This window comes from Diabrotica virgifera, chromosome 10, assembly GCF_917563875.1.
Source record: "Diabrotica virgifera virgifera chromosome 10, PGI_DIABVI_V3a".
In the NCBI taxonomy this organism is placed as follows: domain Eukaryota; kingdom Metazoa; phylum Arthropoda; class Insecta; order Coleoptera; family Chrysomelidae; genus Diabrotica; species Diabrotica virgifera.
The window spans coordinates 153,883,981-153,906,266 of record NC_065452.1 but is presented as its reverse complement, the minus strand read 5'-3'; the positions used below and the strand labels follow the sequence as shown (position 1 = coordinate 153,906,266).

At 31.3% G+C, this 22,286-nt stretch overlaps 1 protein-coding gene across 13 annotated transcripts in view; it reads left to right on the top strand.

The window, feature by feature from the left end:
* Positions 1-22,286, top strand: part of LOC114325428 (muscle calcium channel subunit alpha-1) — a 759,065-nt gene that overhangs the window by 225,216 nt on the left and 511,563 nt on the right. For all 13 annotated transcript variants that reach the window (XM_050663510.1, XM_050663508.1, XM_050663509.1 and 10 more), the window contains exon 2: positions 20,525-20,816. In XM_050663510.1, coding sequence (XP_050519467.1) covers positions 20,635-20,816 — 182 coding nt within the window. In that variant the 5' untranslated portion in view covers positions 20,525-20,634. The remainder of the gene's footprint in view (positions 1-20,524; positions 20,817-22,286) is intronic.

Genomic DNA, 22,286 nt, shown 5'->3' with positions numbered 1-22,286 from the left:
GGGGGGTATGGTTTGAAATCAATCAAGCACATTTTTGTGGATTTTTTTCGAAGCTGTGGTAGAATTATTTTATTTTTAAATTAAATAAACATATTAAGTACAATTCAAAGAGTATTTAAAAAAAAATTAATAAAAAATATTGAAAATAAGCCATTGGTGGCAATATTTGACAGGCAGCTAAAAAAATAGATTTTGCGGTGGACATCAGAACTCGTCACTGGATCATAAGAAACAAAATATTCAAAAAGATTTAATTAGCTTATGAGTGTCACGAGGTAACAATGTCGAGTTTTAATTTTTAATGATTTTTTAATTTTTGGTATCACTTAGAAGTCAAAAATACGAAATTTTTGGTAAAAATTATGTGAAAATTAACAGATTTATTATTGTTGAACAAAAGATAGGCACAAAATGAAAAATATCTCGACGTTCTTACCTCATGAAATGTCTAAAGAAAATCTGTGCAAAATTTCAGGTAGATCGGTCAAGTAGTTTTTCAATAGTCTGACAAAATGTCAGACGATACAACTGGTCTATTACTCAATTCAGTTAATTACAGTAAACAAATATACACTAGGCATCCATTAATGAACCTCATTAAAACAGAAATTGATAATATCAATAAATTAATTTTCGAAATTAGGTTCATGTGGATCCCATCCTCTATTGGCATTGCGGGTAACGAAGAAGCAGATTTCCTGGCTTGGCAAGCTTCTACAAGTGCAACAGCGGTGCTTGTGTCAAAGGTAGTTCCTAATGACTTTACACAAAATCTAAAGTGTTAAGTGAGCAGCAAAGCAAGTGAGAACTATCCGATTCCAAACTCCGCGAAATTAAACGGGGTGTCGAATCATGGCGTCAATTAACCAATAAGAGAGAAGACAAATTAAAATCAATTTCATTATAAATTTCTAATATAAAAAGAAGACAAACGCGTCTGCATTGTATGTAATATCGACTTACGATAAATATTATATATATATATAGTCTTTTAAGTCCCTTTTACTTTTCAGTGTCGGGACTAATGTCTATTCACGTGTGCACAAACTTTGACCATTGTTTTCTATCCTGCGCCAGTCTGCTTGCTTCTGCTACGGTTTTCCCTTTCTTTTGGATAATCTTCGCAATAGTTGTATCCCAGTTTTCTGTTGGTCTTCCTCTGTTTCTTTTTTTCTGTATTCTTGCCTCCCATATTTTTCTTACTGGTATGTTTCTTCTCATTCTTTTCATGTGGCCCCACCAACTCAGCTGTTTTTCTTCGATGTATTCTTCTGTTTAGTTTTGAGCTCAGCTCGTATATCGATATTTCTTATTCTGTCTCTTTTTGTTACTCCTTTTACTCGTCTTAGGTATTTCATTTCCAGTGCCTGAATCTTACTCTTCATTCTTCTTGTCAATACCCAAGACTCGCACCCGTATGTAAGTACTGGTCTGTATATCGTGTTGAAGACCGTTATTTTAGTTTTTCTGGATATTTCTTTTTTATTTAAAAATTTGTTGTTAATTGCGTGGAATATCTTAGACGTTTGGTTAATCCTTTCTTCTATATCTTTGTGTTGTTTTCTGTTTTTTCCACTGTTACTCCCAGGTATTGGAAGTGGTTTACCTGTTCTATTGTTTCTCCATTGATTTGTATGGTTAATGTGGGTTATTCTTGTGCTACTACCATAATCTTTGTTTTGCGTGTGTTTATTTTCATCCCATGCCTATTTAATACCTCATTCCATGTTTGTAAATTATTTCTTAGATCTTCCTCTTTATCTGCCATAACAATTACATCATCAGCAAATGCACATTCTGATATTCCTACTCTTTCTAGTTTTCGGTAACCTACATGTAGCTTTTTTAATTGTGGTATACATTCTTTCATTATTTCGTCCATGAAGATGTTAAAGGAGTGTAGGGCTCATGACTCCTCCTTGTCTTAAGCCTTCAGATGTTTTAAATTGTTGCGATTTCATATTTTTATGCATTATGTAATTCGTGTTCCTTCTATATAAACTTTTGATGACTTCTATTAGTTTTCTATCTACTCCTCTTCTAATTAGACTGTTTCATATTGTTTCTCTTTTCGCTCTGTCGAATGCTTTTTCTAGATCGATGAAGGCCATGTACGCTTTGGTTTTAGTCAGTAGTGTTTTTTCTGTTATTTGCTTCACTGTGAATATGTGATCTTGCACCCCTCGTCCTTTTCGGAAACCACTCTGGGCTTCTTCTAGTGTCGTTTCTATTATATTCTTCAGCTTTTGTTCTAATACTGTTTCATATACTTTGAGTACCGTACATAGTAGTGTAATTCCTCTATAATTGTTACATTCTTTGGTATATCCTTTCTTATGTATGGGCAGTATTACTCCCATCTCCCAGTCCGACGGTATTTCTTCTTTCTTCCATGCCTCATTGCATATTTTTCTGAGCAGTTTCCTACCTTCCAGTCCCATATACTTCAGCATTTTTGGTGTTATTCTATCATGTCCAGGAGATTTCCCATTTTTAAGTTTCTTTATTGCTGTTTCTATATCGTCGTTTGTAATTTCTTCTGTGTTTTCTTCCTGTTCTGTTCTTTCTTCATTGTCTTCGTTGTTTTCTTCTCTGTTTACTTCATTACTAGTTAGTAGTTCTTGAAAGTGTTGTTTCTATCGTTCCATTATTTCTTGATCGTCTGTTATTATTGTTCCATCTGTGTTTTTTATTCTTGTATCTCTTGTTGGTTTGTCTATTCTTATATTTTTCATTGTTCGATAGAAAAGTTTCTGGTTTTCTTTACTATTGTATTCCATCTGTTGTCCGAATTGTATCCAGGTCTTTTCTTTTTCTATTTTTATCATGTCTCTTACTTTCTTCCTTCCTTCTTTGTATCTATCGTAATTTTCCTCGGTTTTGTTCCCTAAATACTTTTCCCACATTTCCTTCTTCATTTTTACATGATTTTTGATTTCATCATTCCACCAGCTCGTTTGTTTAGTTTTGTTGTTTTTCCTGTATACCCCGCACGTTTCTTTTGCCGTTTCAATTAGTATATTTTTGAGTAGTTGCCATTTTTGTTCCAAATTGCTTTCCTGTATTGATCTCGTCAAGTTTGCTATTTTTAAGTTTGTCAGTTCTTCATATTTTTGAGCTATTTGTTTGTCTCTAAGCTTGTAGTTTTTAATTGTTTCGAACTCAATCTTTTTTCTATTTTCTGTTGCTCTCGTTTGGGGTTCTATCCTATTTTTTATTTTGGCTTCTAATAAGTAGTGGTCGCTGCTTATTTCAGGTCCTCTTCTAACTCTTACGTCTTGGAGTGCCCTTCTATTATTGCGTTTTATCAGTATGTAGTCGATTATTGATTTTTCCGTTTCTCTTGGTCCTTGTCTTGTAAATTTATGAATATTTTTATGCTCATAGTGTGTTTGTTACTATTAGGCTATTTAATTCACAAAATTCTATTAATCTTCTTCCATTGTTATTTCTCACCTCCTCACCATATTTTCCAATTACATCAGATATCGACATATCCTTGGTTCCTGCTCTACCATTAGAATCTCCAATAATAAAAATTTTTCCTTTACCGTTTTCTACGGCTATGTTGAGGTCTTCCTAGAAGTTGTCCTTTATTTCCTTTTTATCATTTTCATCTGGGCCATACACCGTGATTATGGTTAGGTTTTGTTCCCATTCATCCTTCATCTCTACTGTAAGTATTCTTTCTGTCCAACTTTCCCATGTTTGTATGTGCTTTATTCTGTCTTTTTGTATTACACATTCCACTCCCGCTGTTGCTCTTTTTTCATTTGGTATATCGCTGTATATGAGAATATGTCCACCTTCCACATACATTTCTCCATTGCCTTTCTTTTTGGGTTCTCTTATTCCTAGTATTTCTATTTTGTTTCTGTCAAACTCATAGCTTAATTCTGCCTCTTTTCCATTTAGTCCTCTCACATTCCACGTTGCTAGTCTCCAAATTGTTTGTTTATTACTATTACCATTTTCATTTCCTGTTCTTTGCCTCGTCGTTTCCGTTGATGTCTTACCATTTTTTTTCCTTTTAGTTATTGTAGCTAGTTTTTTGTTTGCGTGGTATTGCTTCTTTCTTCTTGTATCAATTCATTATTTTTTCTACTCCATATCCATTTTTCTGGGAACTGAGAATATATTGTAATCTAGTTTTCATACCCATTAGTTATAAGGGAAGTTGCCCCCCTGACATTTTTTTTGAAAATATTGTCTACCTTAATTTTATATGACGTAGCATTAAAATATACATACAACCCTTAATTTTTACCCTTCTATCAATAATCCCCATTTTTTAATACCCATCTATATATTTACATCTAGAAAATTCTCCTGTCACTGTGTTAGTTGCCATACTCCTCCGAGACAGCTTGATCAAAATATATATGAATATTCGGTAGGTCTGAGAATCGGTCGAAGTCTATTTTTCATATTCCTGATTGATAAGGGGGGTACCCCCCTAATATATTGTAATATTAGATGGGGCTACGTGTACATAACGTACTCTACAAGACTACGAGTACATAAAAATTAAACAAATAATGATCAAAATCCATCCACAAGCTCTGGAAATATTAATCACAGCATATGTTTGAAGAATTAATTTTATTTTTTGAATGTACGGATTTTAATAATTTCCTCCACCGACCCAGAACCGGTTTCGTTTTGACGTCATTTTTAAAGTTTTGTTAAACACTGTTATGTTTAAAAATTTACTGAATCTTTTACACATAAATTATATACCTTGAACTTCAAAATGGCGTTAGTTAGGTTGCTTAATTGTTATAAACAAAATAGTTGCTAATTAAAGAAAAAAAATGTGGCTAACTTTGACGTTCTTTGACATTATTTGATCTAGGCGAAGTTAGTTTTGTGATAATTTGTGTAAAAATATCAGCTCTACAAACAACAAAGTGGATTTAGTTTACAGTTAATATTAACAAAGTTTTTAAATTGTTTATGAGCCAAAAATGACTTTATTTTTAAAATATTTTTGCAATGTTAAAAATGACTTTTGTTAATTTTTTATTAAAAATAATGAAAATATTATTCTTCTTTCATATGGTATCCGCAAAATCGATACATCATTATTATTTTATAAGCAACAACATTGCAAAAAGAAAGTTGCATGGGATAAATAAATTGAATAAAATTTAAACTAATTGATGACTCATCTTGAAATTGTTTGTGCATTATAAAGACTGCTTGATTCAACTTTTAAAACTTATAGCAAATTGCCATTGCAAAACTGCCATTTTAAACCTTTGCCCATCTACTAAAGGATAAATACTCAAAATAAGATTACACTGTTTTTACCTGTAGCGATTTAACCCAAACAACTGCCATGTTTGACCCTTATTTGTTAATAACTAAAATTCTCGTCCGAACTGTGACGAGCATTTTTGTATTTTAATGTATTAGGTATACAGTACCCATAAAACCCGTTTGCAACCTGGCTGCTCAAGTGTCCCGAACATGGTATATTTTTGCCTTATTTCCCTGGAGTAAACAGAAGTGCATAACTTTTGATATATATACTGTTCTCAGAGAATAAAAGGACTAGGGAATTTTATTTTTGAGATAAAACTTAATTAAAATATCTCTTTGATGAGATGAATGGTTTGATGAAAATTAATTATGATTTTAAACTCTGGACTTTATTACGCCATTGTTTGGATTTTTTCTACAAAATGTTGAATGAATGCTAAATATAGCAAGTATTTTCCGAGATATGCATAAACGCAACAAAGAATCTAATTATGTGCAATTATATAGTGGAAAACAAAAGCATTTTCTACGAACTCTTGTGAACATTTTAGAGCTTTGTTATTTATGCGCTAACCAATGGATATACACGCTATTTTAAAATCAAAGGTCTTTTTTCTTTGTATACATACTTTAGTAACGGTTTTTAATTTTTTTCATCTTGTATAAACAATTTTAATTAACATACAGGAACTCTATTGGTTTCCTCATTTTTAGTGCAATCTCTGTTGATTATACTAAAATCACAGTAAATAATAATAAAGATGCACTAGAGTTAAACAAACCAAGGCACCTTGAATGTTCGAAGAGCACTCCCGAATCATGATTTACAGCTTTGTAGCCATTGTAACCTAATGGGTATCGGCTAATGATTAAAACACCCGAACATCGGTTTTTGGAATAACCGGTTTTTTGACCTGTTATAACCGCTATGTTAAACCGTAATTAATAAAAACGGTATAACCGAAAACCGGTATTATATCAACAGCCGCCATCTCTAACGATAGGTATTAATCGTGAAAAATTAAGAAAAAAATTATTTTATTAACATTTTTTTTTATATAAATATTTTTTTTAAAGTTCAAAATCGGTATAATTAAAAAAAGTATTTTCTCGGATTCCAATAACGCATTACCAAATCCCAAAGATGTTTTAATTTTATTCTACATATGTAAATGTATTTGTTTATAACAGAATAAAGCCACATATTTTTTCCTATGTTGTAGACTTTTTTTTTTAAATTACCAACTGTACCTTTTCTATAGTACATAATGTTATGAATATCTTCAAGATACGAAAATATTTATCGAGAAAGCAATCCGAAAGAAAAAGATAGTGGTTCAAAGATTACCATCCAATTGTTTATAACTTCGTCACAAATGCCGGTCAATTTTGACGGGATGTATCTCAGGAACCACTCCTCATAGTTTAACTTTTTTTATTTTAAAAGAAGTAACTTGCTGAGCCATACCAACGTCGTTTTCTGAATTTAATTTAAACTAATAGTTGCCGAGATATTCTATTTGTTTATAAGCCAAAAAATCGTTTATAACTATAACTAAAACATTCCTGAGGCTGCCCAGATAATCCGATTTCAAATCTATAAAGACATAGGAGGAATGTTTTTAAACAATTTCAATTTAAAAAAATTAGATATTATTAGATACAGGGTGTTTCATTGGGAAAGTAGCATACGTTAACTGCAGAAAGAGGACACTTAGGCGGTCTCAAAAATACCATACTTAATGGGTCTTATTCCATTAATAACAAAGATACTGAGTGTTTTATCTATTTTGCCATTTTCTTAATTGGTTCATAACTTTTTAACCACACTGTATATTTATTTTATATTTGGCACGCAAATATCGTTTAAGGTGTACAATAAATTAATTTATTAACAATTGTAAAAATCCAGGTCCGGATTAAAAAATATTGGAAAAATATTCCGACCCAAAAACAACACCCTGTACATAAATTTTTTTTAAAATCGATTTTTCAGTTGAAAAGAGGACTAAATTTAGTGGTATACTTTGAATTTTTGTCAAAATGATTTTTCTGGTCAAATTTTGAATTTGAATTTTGAAATTATATGAATTTCGAAAGCTCTAAGTAGAAAACAATTGAAATACAGCTTACAACTTGTCAACCGCACTGTATATTTATTTTATATTTAACACGCGAATATTCTTTTGGGTGTTCAATCAATTAATTTATTTACAATTATAAAAAATCCAGGCCCGGATTAAAAAATATTGTATAAATGTTCCGACCCAAATAAACACCCTGTATATTATTTTTTTTAAATGGATTTTGCATTTGAAAAGGGGATAAAAACTAAATTTAGTGGCCTTTGAATTTTCGGCAAAATAATTTTTCTACTAAAATTTTGAATTTGAATTCTGAAATTATGTGAATTGCGAAGCTCAAAGTAAAAAAAAATAACATATGACTTAATTTTAATTAATACCATTATTTATTCTAAATTGGTAAAATATTAACAATTTGACACATAACAATAATTTTTGATGGTGGTAATTTTGAATAAGTACTTTAGTTTTGAATAGTTATTATGCTGCAAATTTTCTCTGTTTTGTTATAATTTTTTTTAGATACTTTGTTGATTAAAGTGATGTATTCTTTATTGACTCTTTATTATTTATTCATTATTTAAAGATGAATATTCGCCATAAACCATTTGTCACACATAATAAAAAAACACTGAAATGTTTTAAAATTTTACCAATTTAGATTAAATAATGGTATTAATTAAAAGTCGCATTTTAATTTTTTCTACTTAGAGCTCTCGCAATTGACATAATAATTACAGAATTCAAATTCAAAATTTATCAGAAAAATCATTTTGCCAAAAATTCAAAGTATACCACTAAATTTAGTTTTTCATCTTTATTTCAAATGCAAAATACATTTAAAAAAAAATTAATATACAGGGTGTTTTTTGGGTCGGAACATTTTTACAATATTTTTTAAACTGGACCTGGACTTTTTATAATTGTAAATAAAATAATTGATTGGACACCTAAGAGAATATTCGCGTGTTAAATATAAAATAAATATACAATGCGGTTAACAAGTTGTAAGTTGTATTTAAATTTTTTTCTACTTAGAGCATTCGAAATTCACATAATTTCAGAATTAAAATTCAAAATTTGACCAGAAAAATCATTTTGCCGAAAATTCAAAGTATACCGCTAAATTTAGTTTTCCATCCTCTTTTCAACTAAAAAATCCATTTTAAAAAAATAAATGTACAGGGTGTTGTTTTTGGGTCGGAATATTTTTCGAATATTTTTTAATCCAGGCCTGGATTTTTTACATTTGTATATAAATTAATTTATTGTACACCTTAGAGCATATATTTATATAAATATAAAATAAATATACGGTGTGGCTAAAAAGTTATGAACCAAATAAGAAAATGGAAAAACAGGTAAAACACCCAGTATCTTTGTTATTAATGGAGTAAGACCCATTAGGTATGGTATTTTTGAGACCACCTAAGTGTCCTCTTTCTACAGTTAACGTATATTACTTTCCCAATGAAACACCCTGTATAATAATTAGATATAAAAATATTTTAATGAAATTCGGTGAACTGTTTGATTATATTTTAATAATTTGCTAGTCGAATTACGAAGGACCTAAGTGCAACTTAAGTGGTTGAAAATCATTGAATAAAAACAAGCTTGTTTTTCCGCCTTTTTATACAGGGTGAGTCACCACTAACGGGACGAGAGATTACAGCAAAATGGTAAAAGATTTGAAAAAAATTTTAAATTAGTAGTTTGTAGGTTGATAAAAGCTACATTTTAAAATTATTTTGAAATATACAGGGTTTCCCAATAAATGACGGCGTATCAAAGTTATATTTTTTCTTGTGGAACACCCTACATTTTATTGCATTTTTGAATTGTCCGCAAAAAATAATATATAGTTTCATAAGGCTTCCCTATACCTATGTACAGAGTGTTCTAAGTTATGTTGACTTTTCTTAAAATGTAATGTTTTAAAAGAAGGCTTATTCTCAAGTTATTTAAGAAATTATAAAAAAAATTACTTTTACATCTAAATACAGTACAACCTGCCATATCCGGACCTGTCATATCCGGACCTCCCCATATCCGGACGGTTCTGCCGTCCGCATCTACCGAAGTATACCGAGAAAGTCAGTCCTGCTGTTGGACAACGCACCCTCTCATCTCGACCCAAAGGAACTAAAAGGTGGCAAAATAATGTATAATAGAATCTATAAAACGTGTCTATCGACGAAAGTTATTGACGGCGTTGATTACTGGAATGTGTGAAGGAGAAAACGTTTCAGAGACTATAAAAGAAGTGGTCTTGATTGATATCCGGATTATTTCATATCCGGATCGGTCTGTCGCCACATTGATCCGGATATGGCAGGTTTTACTGTAGTTGGATATTGGTTGAATGTATTCCATGACCAATTATTACACATTTATTTACAGGGTGTTCAACATTTACAGTTTCATTATTGGATTATTCAATGTGTCATATGATGCTTATTTTAAATGGAACACCATAATAAATCATTGTACGAAACAAATTTACCTTTAGAATGGTATATGGATGGCCTATACTTAGGTCTCATAGTTTTTGCGTAATTTACAATTATTGAAATTCCTAATCTGTAAATCAATTTTAAAACAGAAGATGTATCTCATTGTATGACATTATCATTTTATGACAGTACGGTCTGGTAATTATCAAAAATATAAACATCCGTATATGATATTCAAATTTAATTGTTCCCAAAAATGAATAATCACTGTTATCTACGAAAGAGTAGACATGGTACTTTGCATTGAGGAGTGTTTTTAAAGTTTACTCTCAAATGTATCCTGATAGAAGACACCCAAGAAGGACGTTTTTGAGAGATTTCTCAATAGATTCCGTGCTACTGGTAATGGTGTATACGGAAAGTTAAATAAAAATAAACCAGTTATATTTGTGATGACGTCAAGGAAGTTGATGTCCTGCTTTCTGTTACGGAAAACTCAAATACTAGTAAAGAAAAAATTTCGGGTGAATTGGAAATCAGTCAAAAGAGTGTTAAAGTACTTAAGAGAAACCACTATCATCCGTATAAAAGTCAACTACACCAGTATTAGATCGAATAGGATTATGATAAATATTTAACTTATCGTTTATGGACTTTAGAATTTGGAGAAGATCCTGATTTTTTTAAATGTATTGTATACAGACCAATCTACCTATTTTCCATAATAATGGTCTAGTAAATAGACATAATTTTCATTTCATTATGATACAGTAAACAAACATTTATTTTCTACTGTTGATCGCCAACACCGATAGAGTGTTAATGTTTGGGGCGGTATTCTGGGCGAGTACGTTATCGACCCGTATTTTTTGACGAAAATCTGAATGAACTTTTTAAATTTCTTAAAACAAGATTTTTGGATCGTTCTTGAAATCCTTCCACTTAGTGTCAGAACAAACATGTGGCTCCAATTGGACGGAGCTCCTGCGCTCATTTTTGACGTGATGGGAAAACTACGTTAACAGAAAATTTAAAACTAAATGGATATGTAGAGGTGGTCCATATATTTGGCCACCTAGGTCACCAGGATTGATAAAGATGGATTTTTTATGGGGTTTTAAATGGGGTTATATTAAAAATATTGTATATCTATGCTACATTTCCGACTACTCCAGATGATAGGAAATTAAGAATTTCGAACGCTTTTTGCGTCTATAACAACAGCTATTTTAAATAATGTAAGCAAATTATTTGAAGATATTATAATCTTTTGTTGTATTGCACAAGAAGGCAAACATTTTGAACATCTATTACATAACTGATAATTTTTTACTTATAATAAGTTGTGGTTCATTATTTTTGTATTTGTTTTAATAAAATTCTTTATGTCTCTTTATGTATTTAATTATTTTCAATAAAAAAATTTATTTTACATATCAGCAACTAAAAGTAAAGTAATTTATTTACAACTACACTCGTTTCTAACAACTATGCCAAGATGATGGGTTTAAAAATCGAGAGTGACTATAAATATTATTTTTAAAATCAATTTACCGTTTAGGAAAATTGTAAATTACGCAAAAAACTATGACTCCTAGTTATAGAACATCCCTATAACATTCGACAAAGGAACCTGTATTTAGTATAATAAATTATTAATATACATGGTGTTCTATTTAAAAGAAGCATCATATGGCAGATTAAATAATCCAATAATGAAACTGTAAATTTTGTGCACTCGGTAAGTAAATGTGTAATGATCAATCATTGAATAGATTAATTATAAGATAATTACCAGGCTGTACTGTCATAAAATAACAATGTCATACAATGCCATTAATTAACTACATCTTTTGTTTTAAAATCGATTTACAGATTACGAATTTTAATAATTGTAAATTACGCAAAAACTATGAGACTTAGGTATAGGACATCCATATACCATTCGAAAGAGGTAAATTTGTTTAGTATAATTATTTATTAATATACATAGTGTTCTATTTTAAATAAGAATCATATGACACATTAAATAATCCAATTGTAGTAACTGCAAATTTTGAACACCCTGTAAATAAATGTGTAATAATCAACAATGAAATACATTCAACCAATATACAAATATTTAGATGTAACAGTAATTTTTTTATAATTTTTTAAATAACTTGAGAATAAGCCTTCTTTTAAAACTTAATATTTTAAGAAAAGTCAACATAACTCAGAACACTCTATACATAGGTATAGGGAAGCCTTATGAAACTATACCTTATTTTTTGCGGACAATTAAAAAATGTAATAAAATACAGGGTGTTCCATTAAAAACAATATAACTTTGATACGCCGCCATTTATTAGGACACCCTGTATATTTCAAAATAATTTTAGAATGTAGCTTTTATCAACTTACAAACTACTATTTTAAATTTTTTTTTAAATCTTTTACCATTTCGCTGTAGTCTTCCGTCCCGTTAGTGGTGGCTCACCCTGTATATTGAATGTCCTTTCAGAACGTTGGTTACCATCATAGCTATCTTAATTTTATTCACTGTCACCCTAAATAGCATAATTCTGCTTGTATCAACTCCATACTAATCTCGCAAGTTCTTCAACCATGAAGTTCTTCGTCCTGGACTGCGTTTGCCTGCTATTTTCCCTTGCATAAAATTTTGTAGCAACCTATATTTCGGACCTCTCATTACATGTCCGAAATACTCCAGATTTCTCTTCTTGGTGCTTTTTATATCAGTGGTCTTGCTGAGACGTTCTATCTTCTCCACCCAAGAAACTTTTAAAATTCTTCTATAACACCACATTTCGAAAGCCTCAAAGCGATTTAGATCGATTTTATTCACAGTCCAGGCCTCGACACCATAAAGTAAGAACGAGAACACGTAGCAGCGAAGTAGGCTGATCCTCAATGCCATTTTTAAGTCGCCGTTTTTTATATGTCTCCGTATTTTATAGAAAATTCAATTATCGCCATTTTATTTTCTTACAACTTTGCTGCAACAAAATCGTTAAAGTTCTAAGCAAGGAAAGTAGGAATAAACGATGTTTTAATCATTTTTTAATATTTTATTTCTTTATTAGTATTCCCGACCTATTCGAGAGAGAGGTTAAGTCGGTTATTATTATTGAAGTTATCACACACCTTTTTTCTGCGAGAATCAGAATTGCCTCCTCTTCACATCCAAGTATAGACGTTTTTTCAGATATTTTCAGATCTAAAGTGACAATTTTGTCTCACTTATTTAATTTACTGTTTTCAGGTCCAACAATTCAGCCGTGCTAAATCTTTCTGCCGTTGTGTTTCGTTAAATAGAAAGTTTTAAAGAATTTTCCCGCCTTTAGACTGTAATATATTTTCTGTAGCCTGATTTATGTACGAAAGGCGCGGAAAATTAAAGATTTTAATATTTCATTAGGTATTTATTGATTTTACCTCTGACTTTTTTACGACTAATTCTTTATCAAATATAATTATAAACTCTTATAAATGGGATTTAAGGAATATTGCTTGGAAGATGTTTCTAGAAATTACCGATGTATACACAAAAATTATTATTCCTTGTAAGAGCTGACATATTTTTAATATTGTAATAATATTTAGTTTTAACATAATGCAATCTTTAGAGAGTGGTACGGGTGCAGTTCAATACAATTGTTCAGAGCTGCAGCCAACAAAATTAAGATTGCTGTGATGATAGCCAACCTCCGATAGGAGATGGTACTGCAAGAAGAAGAAGTCTTTAGAGACGAACATGCCGCTGAACCTCTAAAAAACACTCTGTACATTGTTGGATTCTCCTCGATGTTTTCTTTCTTAAAAAACCTATGTGTCAAATAAGTGTCAAAGTCATAGCCAACTAGGTAAAATATTGCATGTTTTATTAATATTTTACGCACCAACAATATTAACTAAGTAGGTATTTTCCTATTTCATTCAATATTAATAAATTAAGGATCAGTCTAGATTAATATGTATTTTTTTGTCGAAAAAATATTTTTGATTGGATATTTTCACGGCCAACCTAATAAAATTTCACGCAATTTTTGTTGCAATTAACGTTTGGCTTAAAGAATCACGAATAAGCCACAAATTAAAGCAGTTACATATAAGTCATGCTTAAAAAAAGTACCATAAAATATCAACAGCATCAGCTACGCTGATGATACGGTGTTGATTGCATATTCCGACTTGGGTCTACAACGATTTATCGATAAGACCAACTCGACCTGTGCACAATTTTATATAAAAACTTCATCTTTCTCATAATCCTTAGTGCCTCTCAGGCGTCGGATGCAGAGTTCCGCCTCTTATCCATTTCTTCCAGGCACTTCTATTGGTGGCCAGGTTCTTCATGTCTCTCTTTTCACCTATATCATGGATTTGGTCCATCCATGTCTTCCTCGGTCTTCCCTTTCTTCTATTGTTTCCCATTTTGGCTTCATGTACCTTCTTTGTTAGTCTCCTTAGCTCCATTCGCTCTAAGTGGCCAAACCAGTTTGTTTGGCCAAATTGTTTGTTTTCGTTTAATTCTTGTTCAATTATTTTTATTTCAGTTATTTTAATTGTTTAATTCGTCTTCCTCGTTTTACGAGAGAAGTTATTGCTTCGAGGTGGTTTCCCTTAAATAGGCTTGATAGTTGATATTTGGTTTAGAGGTGTGACTGCATAGCTCCGCCGAGGACGCATGAGATCCAGAAATAGCTATCTCGAGATGGTGGTTCAACTCTGAATCAAATAAAAACAAACGATGCCTTTCCCTTTTTCATCTTTACTCAGATTTGAGTACTTGAAAGTTTCTTTTGCATAATCCAAGTTTCCGCCTTATATGTCATTAACGGATTAACTATGCTGTTATATAGGTACTCTTAGTTTAGTTTTGTTATCTAGGTATATCTGATTTCCCAAAATTTGTTTTGTTTAATGAATAATACACGTTAGTAGCCTTCTTCTTACTTATTATTATTACTAATTATTACTTACTACTTATTGCCATGTCCGTTTTCCCAGCATCTGTTATTATATTTCTCAAATACAGTCGGAAAAATGAAAGAATGCCCATGAACGAACATATAAAACACGCTGTATTTTCCGGTCACCGTGTCACACAAAAAATTGGCCAGCGCAAGTGCATGTAATAATTATTGTTACATGTACTTGCACTGGACAATTTTCTTTGTGACACGGTGACAGAAAAATACAGCGTGTTTTATATGTTCGTTCATGGGTATTCTTTCATTTTTCCGACTGTATTTAAAAGTAGATATTTGTTCTATTACGTGTTCCTTTACTGATATGTTGGTATTACTTTCTTTTTTCTCATCTTCATTTATTATCATAAGTTTTGTTTTATTGAGATCCATTTCCATTTTTAAGTTCTGTGTCTCTTTTTGAAAAATGTCTATTAGTTTTTGCATTTTTTCTACTCTCTGTGATTAAAGCTATATCATCAGCGTATAGATGGTATAAAAATAAACATTAAAAAAAACCCTAATTATGTCAATCCGAAAAAACCAAAACGTTCTTCAACCTTGCACAATAAATGGTAACAGTTTAGAACAGGTCAATAGATTTAAGTACATGCCATGTTGGATCGATAGCAGCCTAAATCCTGAAATAGAAATAAGATCGAGAATAGAACAGGCCAGAAAATCTTTGAAAAAATCAAAAAACTGCTTTGTGATTCTCGAATAAAATTCGAAATTCGACTACGTTTATCCAAATGCTACGTCTGGTCGACTCTTCTCTATGCAGTTGAGACATGGACCCTTAAAACATCAACGGTAAATAAATTGGAGGCCTTTGAAATGTAGATCTACCGAAGAATCCTCAAAAATTTCATTGGACATTGCATACCTCAAACGAACAAATGTTGCATAGAATGGACAAGGATAGAGAACCTTTCAACACAGTAAAAGTTAGAAAAACATAATACCTAGGCCACATACTGAGAAATAATAAGTACCAATATGCTCAACTTATAGTGAAACGAAAGATCGAGGGAAAGAGAGTACTAGGAAGGAAAAGACTGTCGTGGCTAAGAAAGATCCGACAATGGACATGGTTAAATGTTGAACAGCTGAAGAAAGAGGAGTTTGCATTTGTAGTAGCCAATCTCCATTGAGGAGAAGGCAATTTAAGAAAATGAATAATTTTTAACAATAGTACATAGACTATATTAAAAATCATTTGAACATCAGTAGACTTTTGATGTCAAATGAATACAATTCTGCGGGGTTTAAATGTTGCTACGAAATTAATAAAAAACGTAATTATCTTTTAAACTATTTCGATTAACATTACAAAACCTTATAAACATCGGGGAGAGTAAAAAGTAAAAATATACAGGGTGCTCCATAAAAAACATAAGTTCGTATCACACTGTCAATACGGGTGGCCCTTTATATTTGAAAATGTTTTAAATTATGGTTCTTTCTATGTCCCAACTTTTACCTATGTAAATAAATTTTTTTCGTATCTCTCACGACAGACGAGAAGTTGGACTTCCTCGCACTAGTGCCGCACCCTGTATATACTTTGCAAATTTTTTCTTCCATCTTTTGTAAAGTTTATTTCCTAATCCACTAATGCATTACCCATAACCATAACCAGTAACGATAAGTAAAATTGAAGTCTATTAAAGTTACTAGGTATAACTTATTGATTTATTGAATTATTTTTATATTTACGTAAAAGGTATCGAGAAGGAAAAAATGTTTATTCTAGTTTAATTTCAGTATAACAAGTAATAACAGCTTTTATTATAAATTATGAACATTTAATATATAGTTGGATATAATACAAATTATACGTATCCAATAAGTAAGAGAAACTGAATTTATAGTCTAAGAGCTAGAGCCGAAAAATCATCGTCATAAGTAATATGGAGTTTGGCATGTGAAATGTGTCTATTGTATATTGATAATTATGACCCCTTTCAGGCTGACACCTCAGTGGATACAGGGAATAGCAATAAGGGATGAAAGGGGAAAGTTAACGCAGTCATTAAAGGTTTTCACCTCCTATTTTGTTAAACCTACATCGATTTGCATGAAAATTGGTGACTCGTTAGTTTAGATTAGTTGGTTAGATTTGGTGCCAACTTGCACTTTTACCCTGGGGGTGGATACCACCCCTTTTCGGGGGTGAAAACTATTTTATTAAAAATAACCCCACAAATCGATAGAGGAACAAATTATAAGTAAAATTTGTTATATCATGTTATTAAAATAAATCAATACTTGAGGGGACACCCCCAGTTTCTGGACATATTCAGTTTATATTGATAGAAAAAATTCAACTAAATGTCGAATTAATATAAAAATAATATTTTACTGACATACAATTAATTAATATGTTCTTTTTATCATTCGAAACTTCACGCATATGCTCTTAAATAGACAAATTTTTGATCTTTAATAACTCAAAAAGTATTGATTTATTTTAATAACATGATATAACAAATTTTACTTAAAATTTGTCCCTCTATCGATTTGTGGGGTTATTTTTAATGAAATTGTTTTCACCCGCGGGAAGGGGTGGTATTTACCACCAGGGTAAACGTGCAAGTTGGCACCAAATCAGTTTTATTTCTTGAGGTATGCTCTAACTAGTCACCAATTTTCGTGCAAATCGATGGAGGTTTAACAAAATAGGAGGTAAAAACCTTTAATGACTGCACTAACTTTCCCCTTTCATCCCTTATTGCTACTTCCTGTATCCACTGAGGTGTCAGCCTGAAAGGGGTCATAATTATCAATATTCAATGGACGCATTTCACAGGAAAAACTCCATATTACTTATGACGATGATTTTTCGGCTCTAGCTCTCCGTCTATTATTATCAATTGAATTACATGAAATGAGTTATAGACTAAGAGCCGGTCTAGGTGAAATTTGCTAATCATTTTAGGCATCGTAACTATAGGCACTATAACTTAAATAGTAGAACCTAAAACAAAACGTATGAACACTGTGCTGTCACTTTTTAGTGGTACATGCGTCGACAGTGGCGCATCAAACTTTACACTTATTGACAGGATAAATAAATTAAAAGGTACCTTCCATCACTCCCGGAATTCAATTTTTATCTTTTTTTAAAGTTCTATGGTATTCAAAAATAAGACTCAGCTTAATTTTAACCCACCACCTCCTTCCCCCACCATCAAAAAGTTCATTTTTCGTTTTTATTTTTTTAGGTTCGAATCAATTTTAAAAATTCAAAAAATTCATAGGCGTGGTTGACGCTTTTACAAAACATGTCTATTTTTTATAGATCTGTAGGTTAAATGTACATAACCTCAAAAAATTTAAAAATTTTTTTTTTGGAATAAAGCGAAAAAAAACTTATTTTGGAGGAGGCTGGAGGTCTAATTTTTTTTCTATTTTGTGTATTTTATCAAACATTATGTTTTTAATTTTTTAAGAATTTTCTGAAAGGTTCGCCACCTTTAAAAATAAAAAAACTGTTTTTTATGGGGTTTTTGGGGGTTTGGACGTGTTTCTCCCATTTTTAAATATTCTAAAGGACCCAGTTATGTACTTTAATTTATATATACCCTATACAAAATCATTGATATGATCTATTTTGAAGTCAATAAACTAGGGAGAATCCCCAAAAACCCCCAAAAAACAGTTTAGACTTTTGAATATGGCGAAGCTTTCCGAAAATTCTGAAAAAAAAAAATGAAACATAGTGTTTGATAAAATACACAAAATAGAATACAAATTAGAGCCCCTCCAAAAGAAAACCTATGAACACTGTGCCGTCACCTTTAAGTGACACATGCGTCGACAATGGCGCATCAAACTTCCACTTATGGGCGGGATAAATAAATTAAAAGGTATCTTCACTCACTCCCAGAATTCAACTTTTTTCATTTTTTTAAGTTCGACGTGATTACATAATAAAACTCAGCGTAATTTTAACCGACCGACCGCTTCCCCTTTCTCCCACCATCAAAAACTTTATTTTTCATTTTTATTTTATTTTTTAGGTGGGATGCAATCAATTTTAAAATTTCAAAAAAATTTATAAGCATAGTTGAGGCCTTTACAAAACGTGTTTATTTTTTACAAATCCGTAGATTGAGTGTACATAACCTCAAAAAACTGTTTATTATTATTTTTTTAAAAGCGTATAACTTTTTTTTGGAGGTGTCTGGAGGTCTAGTTTTTTTTTCTATTTTGGGCATTTTATCAAACACTATGTTTTTAATTTTTTTCAGATTTTTCTGTAAAGTTCGCCACTTCCAAAAATCCAAAAAACTGTTTCTATTGGATTTTTAGGGGGGTTGAACGTGTTTCTCCCATTTTTAAATGTTCCAAAAGACTTAGTTACTGCAATTTACATATAACCTATAAAAACATTGATTTAATCTATGTCGAAATCACCCCCTAAAAAATCACGAAAATCACGAAAATCACCCCTAATTAGCATCCCAAATAAAATTAAACGGTACCGCTTCATAAGTTACTTTGCTTATGTATTCTTTATATGATCTGTAAGTTTCATTGGTTCAAACTGTTCTTTTTTGAAAAAAAAAAGAATGGTTTTAAAATCAAAAAAATATCTAATTTTCAAAAAAATTCCAACTTAAAAATTATTAGTGAAACCAAAAATCTCAAAGAGTAATAAAATGTACCTTCTGCTTTTCTGAATATTTTGGATTTTTTGTTTTCCTGGTAGACAAAAATTGGTTATGCTATGACTGTTCAAAATTTGCATATATTCGTGATTAGTGACTCGTTCAAGCTATTTTAACTACAGCTGTTTCAAAAACAAGCACTTTGAACAGATGAAACTTACAGATCATATAAAGAATACATAATCAAAGTCACTTGTGAGGCGGTAAGAATTAATTTTATTTGGGATGCTAATTAAGGGGTGATTTTCGCGATTTCTTTACCAAAAAATAAAAGAAGCCAACAATATTTACTTTTAATGTTAGAAGTTTAAAAAAAATAAACCTTTTTCTAAACACTTTAAAAAAGTTTTAATGAGTTTTCCCCGAAAAGTGCTCTGTTTTTTAGTTATTTCACTTTGAAATATTCGATTTGAACTTTGACGAAGAAGAAGCTATTTCTCATTACCCACAATTCTGCTTCAACTGGGTCAACAGCCTCCATACATACACCATTTATTTCACTTTTTTATAAGCTATATTTTAGCTAAGAATATGTTTTTCGGTAATATACTTACTTTTTCAGTTATTTGCGAAAAACAGTCCAAAAGCATGTTTTTTTGTTAAAAATGAACATATGCACTCGCAAATAACTCGAAAAGTATTGACTTAGTGACAAAACTCTATAGAACAAAAGTTGCTCAGAATTAGTCATTTTATATAATTCCGGACTTATTTTGAATGTATATTTTCACCCCCGAGAAGGGGGTATTCCCCTTCATTTTTGTAAAATGGAAGGGATGCAGAATTGTAAACTTTTTCTTATATAATAATAGACAATTTCAACTACCGTTTCCCAAATTTTCATTCTTCTTTTATTTTTTGGAGGTTTTCGTAAAGCTTTGTGTTCCTTGATCGGACTAATATTTACTCGCAAAACCGTGAGTCACTGAACTATAAATATTTTGTGGACTCCGATTCATATAATATTTGATATTTGTTATTTATTTTTAATGAACTAAAAGTTGTCATATAACGAGTACCAAGAGTAAATATGTTTTTAACAGTGTATTAATGATTGTTTATTGTTTCAGGGCTGCAGTATGAACTTCGTGAATCATCTGCGAATCGTTTTTGGTCCGTGCAACCTGCTGAAAGAGGGGGGTGTGCATGGCAAGGCCCCATTAGTGCGACCGCCACTGCGATGAGTACCGTGGGGGCGGGCGTTACGAGCCCGGGACAAGTAGCAGCTCGGACGCCGACGGCCCCCAAACGACCCGTCCGACGTGGCGGCAAGGCGCCCCCGGATCGTCCGCAACGTGCCCTCTTTTGCCTCTATCTCAAGAACCCCCTGAGAAAACTATGCATTGACGTCGTTGAATGGAAGTATCCTTTTTACTCGATATAGAAGCGTACATCGTACATATTATCTCCATTAAAAACTGTTTATTCAATTAGAAGTTTCTTATTATTAGAAGTTGTTGATTTTAAATAGACTCGTTATAAAGGATGTCCCGAAAAGATTGGTCATAAATTATACCACACATTCTGGGGTCAAATATAGCTCGATTGAGCCTAACTTACCTTAGTACAAATGTGATCATAAAAAAAGTTATACAGCTCTTTGAACTTACAAAATGATAATCGATTTTTTTTCAATATATCGAAAACTATTAGAGATTTTTTATTGAAAATGGACATATATCATTCTTATGACAGGAACGTTGTTCTGAAGCTATTTCCTTGTGGCAATAAAAAATGATTTTATTAACGTTTCGAAGCCCAAATCGTGTTTCGTTGTCAAAATACAAAATAATACGTATTTTGTATTTTGACAACGAAACCCGATTTGGGCTTCGAAACGTTAATAAAATCATTTTTTTGGTAAAATTGTGGCTTATTTCCCATTAAAATAGTTGATTATGGCAGGAACAGCTTAAAACAAGATTATAGTGAAATTTGTCCACCCCATAAACATTTTATGGGGGTTTGTTCCTTTAAACCACCCAAACTTTTGTGTACGTTCCAATTAATTCATTATTGTGGTACCATTAGTTAAAAACAACGTTTTTAAAACTTTTATGCCTCAGTATTTTTTTTATAAGCCAGTTTTTATCGAGGTGCGGTTTCTTTTTTAATATATTTACGTACAAATTTTATGGGGGTTTTGTTCCTTTAAACCCCCCAAATGTATGTGTACGTTCCAATTAAACTATTATTGTGGTACCATTAGTTAAACACAGTGTTTTTAAAATTTTTTGCCTCTTAGTCTTTTTTTTGATAAGTCACAAGTTTTATCGAGATGCGGCTTCTTGTTCAAAATACACCTAAAAGTGTAAATTATAATACATTTTCAGATTATTAACAGGTGTCTATAATCGTACTTAATGAAAATTTTTCAAAATATCTCGATAAACACTGGCTTATATCGAAAGAGTACTAAGAATCAAAAACATTTTAAAAACATTGTGTTTAACTAATGGTGCCACAATAATAATTTAATTGAAACGTACACAAAAGTTTGGGGGGGGGGTTAAGGAAACAAAACCCCCATAAAATTTTTATGGGGTGTACAAATTTCATTTTAATTTTTAAAATGTTACTGCCATAAGAATGCCACATGTACATTTTCAATAAAAAATCTCTAAGAGTTTTCGATATAATATGAAAAAAAAATTGATTTTCATTTTGTAACTTCAAAGGGCTGTAACTTTTTTTGTGTGCACTATTGTAAGTGAGGTTCAATCAACCTATTTTTAACCCCAGAATCTGTGGTATAATTTATGACCAATCTTTTCGGGACACCCTGTATAATTAATTATGTATGCCCACGTGATGCACAGAAATTAGCAAATT